Genomic DNA, 10,308 nt, shown 5'->3' with positions numbered 1-10,308 from the left:
GTGTCTTCAACAATTAAAGCTTCCTCCAATTGTTCCAATACAAAGCAACTTCACTCATTTCCCACCGGAGTTTCCAATCTCTCCTTCATGCTATGCTCTTCTTGAGCCATGGGAGTTCCTTGAGTGTTCAAGCATTGGGAGGCTAATTGATTTGTTACCGCATCCAAGGCGGCCATGAAATTTTGCACATCCCTTTTCATCTCTTCTTGCCCTTGAACAAGAACACCAAGGGTTTCATTCATTAGATATTGGGGTGGGTGGAAGGGTTCATCAAATTGAGGGAAGGGTTTATAATAGGAAGGTGGTTCGTCTTGGTAGAGTTGTGGTGGTTCAATATTTTCCACTCTCTCCACTTGTTGCACAACACACTCCATGGTTGCTTGAAATTGATCTAATGCTTCCTTGAGACGATCCCTTGACTCTTGTTCCTCTTGGATAATATGATTAGGATCATGTGGCTCTTGGTTCAATGGATATGAGTATTCTTCCATGGGAGGTTGTGGTGGAAAGTAGTATTCACCTTGTGGTTGAAAATTTTCGTATATTGGAGGTGGTTCATCTTGGTAATAATATGGAGGAGGTGGCTCTTGAAAATATTGATGTTGGAATGGTGGTGGCTCTATATGTGGTTCATATGGTTCATATGGTTGTTGGTAGGATGGGTATATATTAGGGTCATATGAAGGTGGTTGGTAGGAAGGGGCTTTGGCTTGTGAGTATGGTTGAGAGTTATGTTGAGGATATGATTCGTAGGCATATGGTGGTGGTTCTTGAAAGTCACAAGGTGATTCACCATAGCCATTGGATTGATATGCATCATAGAATGGCTCTTCTTCATAGTGGATTGGTGGGGGTTGTTGCCATGAGGATTGATCATAAGCATATGGCTCCTCCCACCTTTGATTGTTCCATCCTTGATACACATCTTCATTATAATCTCCACTCCCTACAACATAGTTGTAATCACACTCATAGCCAAAATGAGAATTCATGGTGAAAAGAGAAAATAAAAACAAAAACTACTAAGAAATAATGAAACAAAGTCCTACTAGTAAGCAATCCAAAAAAAAAATCAAGCTATTCACAATATTCACATATATACAATAACCAATAACATAACACCATTGCAATTCCCTGGCAACGGCGCAATTTTGATGATTGGATTTTTGACGGTTTAGAATTTCTCAAATAAAATCTCGTCGAAGTATAGTTTCTAAACCAAGCAATAATCCTTTCATACAAAAAGTTGTTTGTCACTAAAACAAACCCCTAAATTTATAAACCGAAGTATTGAAACCTCGGGTCGTTCTCCCTAGGAATTGTAATGAAGTGTTTTGTTATTGGTTGAGTTATTTCTGGGGTTTTGGTAAGAGGCATGAAAGATAAATGGCAAGAAAGTAAACTAACAACTATAAAAGGCTCTTGGCAAGGTATGAAAATTAGAAGTCCTATCCTAGTTATCCTCCTCAATTGTGATGAGAATTGTTTATTGCTACCACTTAGTTAACCCTTACTAAATAAAGGAAAGTCAAGTAGATGAATTGACTTGAGCCACAAGTCCTAGCCAACTCCCAAGGAAAGACTAGCTTTAGTGCACTCCAAACCAATTAGCAATCTCTCCAATTATCAATCAACAAAGGAATTAGATAACTCAAGTGTCACTAATTACTCTACCTAGGCCAAGAGGAACAAAATCTATACTATATCTAGAAGAGGCATTTCAACAAACACATACAAGAAATTAAAAGGTAGAAGTAAATGAGAGTAAAGATTAAAACCTAGATCTAAGAACTAATCCTAATCCTAATCCTAATTCTAGAGAGAAGTGAGAGCTTCTCTCTTTAGAAACTACTTCTAACTACTAAACTAAACTAATGGTAACTAACATGTGTTTCTCTCTTTATTCCTTGGGTTAAATAGCATCAGAAATGAGTTGGATTGGGCCCACAAGGCTTTAGAATTCGCTGGCCACGTTTTGCTTTAAGTGAACCAGGTGGCAGCAACGGCACATGCGCGTACTATGCGCGTGCGCGCCACCATATGTGTAGCAACTATGGCAAATCTTATATCGTTTCGAAGCCCCGGATGTTAGCTTTCTAACCCAACTAGAACCGTATCATTTGGATCTCTGTAGCTCAAGTTATGGTCGTTTAAGTGCGAAGAGGTCGGCTTGACAGCTTTCCGGTTCTTTCATTTCTTCATGAGTTCTCCAACTTTTCATGCTTTCTTTCTTCATTCCCTTGATCCAATCTTTGTCTCCTAAACCTTAAATCACTTAACAAACATATCAAGGCATCTAATGGAATCAAGGAGAATTAGATTTAGCTATTTTAAGTCCTAAAAAGCATGTTTTCACTCTTAAGCACAATTAAAGGAGAAGTTACAAAACCATGCTATTTCAATGGATAAATGTGGGTAAAAGGTTATAAAATTCCCTAAAATCAATACAAGATAAACCCTACAAATGGGGTTTATCAAATCTCCACAGAGCTATCTTCAACCTTAGACTTGTTTCTTAGGCCATAAAAAACTTGAAGCCAATTTCCTCCACAAATTAAAGCTTCAACTGTAGTCGAACTTAGTGAGGATCGAAATGTATCAATTACCATTCCACCAGCACTAAAAGTTGACTCTGAAGCCACAGTTGAGATTGGAATAGCAAGAACATCAGCTGCCATTCTAGATAATATCCTCTATTTTTCACAATTTACCTTTCACCATTCTAAAGCACTGAAGCTAGTTACATCATGTTCTCTTTAAAAATATTTTGGTTTATCCAAGTAAGTCTCTAATTCAGATTTTAAAGCTGGAACTGCTTCTTCATCTTTTACAAAATTTATCATTATTGACCATCCAGTTTGTGAGGAGTTTGAACTTTGCATTGTAGAGTTGATACTATTTTCGCCACTTGCACTTAGTGAAGTTGATCCTTCTTGCTCGTTGGATAGAATGACATACTCTTGATATATTTCTGTCATAATTTGATGCACCAATGTCATATTTCTTGTAGCTTCTTGCCCATATATATGCTGAAAGCACATTTTAAGACCTGTCAATTTGTATCTGGGATCCAAAATAGTTACAACAGCCATGAGAAGGTTACATTCACTCCAATATTTATCAAACTTCAGTTTCATTTTGGCAGCCATTTCTTTGATAAAAAAAGGTCCACTATTAACAGCTTCATCCAAAATTAATTTAATGCAAAATACCTCAGCAAGATAAAGGTTGGCAGTAGGATATTCACTTCCAAATATGATATTGGTTACACAATTGATCACTTGTAGAACTTCAGCTATTTTTTCAACTTTATCCCATTCTTCGTGGTCAGAAAAATATCTATAATTTGGCTCACGATCTTGGAATCGAGGGAAGACTTCCTTAAAATGCAATGCTGTAGATATCATTTGATAAGTTGAATTCCATCGTGTAGGAAGTCAAGAATCAATTTTCTCTCAGGAAGTTGCAATTGTTGAACAATCTCGGAGAATGTACGCAACCTTGCCTCAGACTGATTGATAAACTTCACACTCTCACGTATATTTTCAATTGTTCCTGCTATTTCTCCAATCCATCTTGAACAAGTAAGTTTAAGATGTGTGCACAATATCGCACATGAAACAACTTTTCTCCAAAAAGCAATTTTCTATGCCTTGAAATCATGTCCTTCAATGTCCTTAAGCATGAGTCATTATAGGATGCATTATCTACAGATATAGAATAAATCTTTGATTCGATATCCCATTCAATAAGACATTTAAAAATGGCATCTGCAATATCAACACCACGTCGAGGTGGAGGAACATGAACAAAACTAAGAACTCATTTTTGCAGTATCCAATTTGTATCAACGTAATGACTTGTGATAACCATATACTCAATTTTCTGGTTCTGTGATTTCCACAAATCAGTAGTTAAACTGATTTTACTTACATCTTTTAAACTTGCCTTTAATTTCTTCTTTTCAGCTTCATATACTTTGAGACAATCACTTTTCAGCGTTTTTCTACCAATCTTTTCATAAGCTGTATTATTGCACTTAATCATCAATGAAAACTCAAATTCTTCAACAATACTGAATGAATGCTCGTGCATCATTAACCAATGTACAGTTGCTTCTCTTTATCTTGCATGATCATACTTTCCATCAGGAGTTACTAACATGGGACCAATGACATTTGGATGCTTTGCTGTATCGTTTTGAGGGAAGTTCAATTTTCTTTTGTTTTGCCAACACCATTTTTCTGTAGCCAGGACAATTGTTTTTCAAATGCCTATTCAATTGACTTGTAGCTTTTGAGTTAGTTATAGCATATTTTCTTTTGCAATGAACACATTAATTCTTCACAACCCCATTAGACAATTTCACTTCTTTAAAATGTTGCCAGACAAAGGAGATTTTCTTCCTTTTATTTATGTGAATAACACCCTCATCTTCATTGTCTTCTACCTTTTCATCTTCTCCACTTTAATTTTCTCCTTCATTGTTGTCTAATGCTTCTGCTTCAAGTTTCACTTGTATTTCTGGTGATGATATTCCATCAATAAGAAGAAGTAGTTCTTCATTTTGTATATTATTTGCATTTTCATTTGAAGCAGACATTAACAATTGATTTTCAAGTTCAGAAATTTGTATGATACTGTCAGTAGAAAAATAAATGTGTTGAACAATCAATAAAAAAAACTCTAAAGATTAAAAAAATCAACAAAAAGAGAAAAAAATTGAAAGAACATAAAAAAATATAACTTATTTGATAATTGATTCCCAAAAAAAGAAAGATCAGACTTCAAAGTAATCGAATTTTTTAAAGTAGATCGATGAACAAACCAATTTGTTATTTGAGAGAATGAAGTAAATCACCAATTTATTGCAAGTCACGAGATTTTCTTTTGGGAAAAACTCTTCCTGTTCCTCTCTAGTTCTCTCTGTTCATTATCATTGACCAATAACCATTGTGATTTGTGATTTGTGAATATAAAGGTGCTGCCGCCACACTATTTCATGATTTTTATCCCTTAGGTTTCTTTGTCTTTTGGTTTCTAATTTATTAAAATTCTAAATGAGTAGACCGTATAATTAATTTTATTTTCTATTTTCTAAAAAATAGAAACTAGGAACTTGATAAAAATTCATTTTGGAACTCACAATTTTTTTTGTATTGACAAATGAATAAATCAAAATATATAAGTAAAATTATATATTATTACTTTAATGTGTATATATAATATTAAAATATAGATTAAATATATAAAATATATCTTATATGTGTATTAATAATTATATATATATAATCGAGCTAGTTCACGAGCTAATATAATCGAGCTAGCTCACGAGCTAATGAACTAAACTTATCCAAACTCAAGCTCGACTCATTTAATTTATGAACTCAATTCCAAGCTCAAGCTGAGCTCAATTCCAAGCTCAAACTCGGCTCACCAGCTAACGAGCTAAGCTTATCGAGCTATTAACGAGTCGAGCTCGAGCTGGCTCATGAGCTGGCTTGACTCACTTCCAGCCCTACTAGTAGCTAACCCAGACATTATAACTCTGTCGCGTATCCCTACGAGGAACATAACATATATAAATATATATTATTAACAAGAAGGGAATCCTCGACTTTCTACCATCCCATTGAAGGCAATGATATCTGAGATATAGTGTCTGCTACACTTCACAATCAGAGAGAGATTGTGGTGCAACAATAGAGAATCCTCAACCTAACTCATTCACATCACAATCAAAAACTAAATTGAAGGGAATCCTCAACCCTCTATCCAATCTCCCAATGTAACAAAAGATAGAGAATCCTCAATCTCAACTTCTCTATCCATGAGCGGATAAAGCCACCGTCCTCACCGTAGGAAGGACGAACCACCATCCCCACAATATCAATAACGCAAGCGGGGCGAAAAATATGTCCTTACCAATTAATAACCACATCTCATAATCACGCAAGAGGGACAAAACCACGTCCTTGCCAATTCGGTCATCATATCACATTTTGACATTTACCATAATCACAATTTCAACCAATTTTAGAAGATATAACTCATCATAACCCCATTTATTTATTAAAGTAATCAACCTCATCAATTCGTGAGCGGGACAAAGCCATTGACCTCACCATGGACAAGATGAACCGCCATCCATATAATATTTATATCCCGCTTAAGAATTTTTCATCCAATAATTATCCAGTTCAATCTATTATACTCACCCCCAAGTATATTCAACGCTTTTAAAATAATTCTCAGACTCTATACGGAGGTTACAAGGAATTACAAGTTCGTCGGAAAGGTTTAACAGTCAAAAATCAACATTTTTGAAAAATTAGCACAATCGTGCGTATGCACGAAACCTGCCTCGGTCCCTTGAGGGTGTGTATGCAAGCCTTGTGTGTACGCACAAAAATGAAATGATGCATAAAAAATCAATAATTAATCATCCCAAATCCAACATACATCACATACTATCTACAAGGATTTCAACCTCAATAGATACACCTCAACACATTAATACATATCAAGAGATATAACTCAATCACTCACACCCTCCAGCCCATAATTCATTTCACATTCAAATCATCATTCAATTTTATACATTCATGCTAAACCATTAACATTAACAACATCAATTCAACAATATCTTAAGGTCAACTAGCCTAGGTTTTCAATAGCATTATATAGTGAATATCCAAAACCGAAACTCGTACCTTAGTTGACGGCGGTTCCAACCTCTTGAACCTTTATCTCCGGCCAAACCAAGACTCGATCAATTCCTTACAAATTCAAGTTTCAACCAACTCTATTCAATCTAATTTCATTCAAATTTCACATTATTCATACTAGGATTTTCACATAAATTAGAAAAAAATAAGGGAAAAAATTTCTTTACCTTATTTCATATGAACATGGATCAAAACCTTGTTAGAATGTGACATTGAGCTTTCCTTAAAGCATCTAAATCACAAATTCAACATCCACACTACCTAAAATGCAAAATCAGTAAAGAGTGAAGAAATAGGGTAGAGTTATCGCGATTACTCACCGCAAAAGTAGTATAAAAACATAGAGGGAGATGAGAGGAACATATAGCCGCAAACATGTCATCTATCGGAGCTCCAACTTGTGAGAAAAGTGAATTTAAAGAAGAAAGTGAATAGTATTTAGGGTTTCTCTTCTTCTCTTTTCTCGAGCTCTCTATCTCTCTTTTGCCAAATGTGAGTGAAATTAGAGATGGAGTCATTTTTAGAGCTAGTTAATTAAACGAGAGACATTTTTATCCTTTCGCCTATTGGTCTGACTTAGGGCCAAAATTTTAATTATAAAGATATATGTTCTGATTTTGTATTTTAAATATGTTTTTGGTCATTTTTACATTCTTATTTTTTTCGTAAGTAGTATCGGACATACTTAAGTATATATGTATAGTTAATTATAATGCCAGTACGTATTTGTGTATAATTAATTATATTTTTTGCTTCAAATAATTTTTTGAACTCAAATTTTATTTGTAAATTTTTAAATTATGAAATTTAAATTTTTAATCTAAATCGGATGATTTTAAATCTTTTTAACTCAATTTTAATTATATAATTAGTTAATAAATTTTTTAAATTTTATATTATTAATATAAAATAATTTTATAAGTACATATAATTACGTAATATTATATTAATAAAACGAATTATGTTTTTCTATTAACGATAAAAGTGATTACCCATTAACAGATATGATGATGCGATTATCTAAAACATTTTATATTGCATCTAAAATAAACTCATCTTTAAATTGTAGTGTAATTTTCAATTTATTATGTCGACTCTTTTTTAACCCTTTTTTTTCCCACAACACTCACTTTTTATTTGGTATTTCTTAGATATTAGTAACCCTAAAATGTTTAATTTAAATTGCACCAAAAAAATTCCTTTTGAAATTGAGGGGCCAGAACGTGTTGACGGGGGTCACTAAATTTTCAGGTCTCGGAGTCCGATAGTGGACCAACAGCCTCTGACAATGCAGTAATATAAAAATCAATATATCGTATTATTTAATTTTTGGCGCACAATATATATTGTATTTCATAAAAAAAAAACCATAATTGTAATATTTTTGTTATGAAAATATAATAAATATAATATTAAAATCACATTACAATTATATATATAATTTAAATATAAATCAAACAAATATAATGAATTTATTAGTTAATAATCCTAGATATATTAACATTGGTTACGTATTTAAATAAATATCAGAGGTTTGAATCATGTCTTATACATATAATAATTTATCGACCAACAACAAATTTTTAAATATAATTTCAATTCGTAGTAAATTATTAGTCATTAACTTGTCAGATTAAAAAATGCCGTGTGAAATAAAAAACATTGGTTATGTTTCTCTTTTAGTATTTTATAGTATATTCATTACTGCTAGTAAAATTATTTTTTTTGGTTATTTATTTTATTTTTAGCAACAATTAAAATAGTTATTAATATATTTACTAATAATTAGATATTAATTATTTTATATTTTTTACTAAAAAATTTTAGTAATAATTATACATTTTTTAACTTTGTTAATGACGGCAAAAAGTATATAATTGTCATTATTATAACATATAATAATAATAATGACAAATATATAATTATTACAAAAACATAAGTTAAATAAGACATATAATGACTGCTATCTTATTGTTACTAAAAGTAATTTTTGTTGTAGTGATAAAATAAATATTTGTTGAGTTTTTTGGGAGAATTCTTTCTTTGAATTCACATTTATTTATTTTTCTTGATTATTATTCTATAAATATATAATGTTTTATTCTTAAGAAGCTAAATATAAATAAATAAATAAAAATAATTCAAAACAAAACTAGCTAGAGAGGATATGTATTATATATTAATGTTAGAGAAAATGACAAATAGATTCTTGACTTTTTGATTCGCAGATATTTAAGTATTCGAAAATTTGAAAATACATTATTTAAATCTCTGACCTTTTTAAATCTTAGACATATCGATTTTTCATGTTTATTTGTGTCCGTCAAATTCAACAGAAAAATCAAACGTAACTCCCATTATACTAATCTGGTTGATACGAATGCATATGTAAGAGAGTTTTTAAAATCAGACAAATTTGACTTAGAGATCGATATGTCTAAATTTTAAAGATGTTAAAAATTTAAATTCATTTTTAAATTTTCAATAATTTAAATATCTATAAAAAAAAATTAAGAATTGATTTGTAATTTTCTCTTAATATTAACTACCCAAAAAGAGCGAATGTAAAACAAGAAATAATTAAATGATCACGCTTAATTAGATAACTGGTTAGAGATGAGATGATCCGCATAAGAACCCTACCCACACTTAGGGGTGCACAGATCCGGCCCGGTTCGAAAGTTCGGTCCGGTCCCAAACACTTTAAAAATTAATTTGGAGTGATTTTATCAGGTTTAGGGTCGGGTATGGGTCTCAAAAATAGACCCGATCATTATTTCGGGTCGGGTCCGGGCCATAGCTCGGGTCACCCGAAGTCGATCCGGTGGTCCGGTCATCATACACAATTAATATTTTGTGTTATTAGTGATGGATTATGACTATTCTTACGTGGAATTTAAGTATTGTAAACTTTAATATTTTGTGTTATTAGTCATTATAAGACTATAAATTAATATTTTATGTTTAGAATGCATAAGATTTTAGACTAATACATAAGATTGTGTTATTTGTATTGATTTAAATATTTGGTATTATTAGACAATATTAGTATTGATTGTGGTTATGCTTTAATATTGATTGTGGTTATACTTTAATTTTGAAGAATGGTTGGTTCTTGTTATATTTTTCTAAGTAAATTTTACCATGTTAACTAATGGTTGGAGCCTTGGAAATTTGGATATTTTTACATGCTAGTTTACAAGAAGGTATCAACGTAATATAATGTTAACGGCCCGATTTTCACCCGATTTTCACCCGGTATAATTGTGGCCCGAAAGTGTATTGGTTTCATCGAGTCTAATAAATAGACCCAGTGTATATTTCGGGTTGGATCTGGGTCACATCAAACCCGGCTTCACCCGACCTATGTGCATCCCTATTACTTTTATTACTTTAAAAAGAAAGAAAATTTTCCCGTTCATCAAACTCACTACACACGGACACACGGTTGATCTAATGTAGAAAGATGAATAATAGACAAGAATATATACATACAATAGTATAAAGTCACATGCCTCTAAAATGAAATCATTCCTCTCAATAAATAATTCCCTATATATAGCTTATAAGAGTGTTCAGT

The 10,308-nt window shown here is 32.2% G+C and overlaps 1 protein-coding gene across 1 annotated transcript; it reads right to left on the bottom strand.

The window, feature by feature from the left end:
- Positions 1 to 2,756: 2,756 nt before the first annotated feature.
- On the bottom strand, positions 2,757 to 3,407 carry LOC127746710 (zinc finger BED domain-containing protein RICESLEEPER 1-like). Its single transcript, XM_052260722.1, has one exon. The coding sequence runs from the start codon at positions 3,405 to 3,407 to the stop codon at positions 2,757 to 2,759; it is 651 nt and encodes a 216-aa protein (XP_052116682.1).
- Between the last annotated feature and the right edge of the window lie 6,901 nt (positions 3,408 to 10,308).

This window comes from Arachis duranensis, chromosome 4 (genome assembly GCF_000817695.3).
Source record: "Arachis duranensis cultivar V14167 chromosome 4, aradu.V14167.gnm2.J7QH, whole genome shotgun sequence".
In the NCBI taxonomy this organism is placed as follows: Eukaryota; Viridiplantae; Streptophyta; class Magnoliopsida; order Fabales; family Fabaceae; genus Arachis; species Arachis duranensis.
This window is presented reverse-complemented; position numbering and strand designations above follow the sequence as displayed.

What these genes read in the sequence shown, in the direction of transcription:
- LOC127746710 (XM_052260722.1), bottom strand. Translation starts at nt 3,407, where the DNA reads ATGATATCTACAGCATTGCATTTTAAGGAAGTCTTCCCTCGATTCCAA.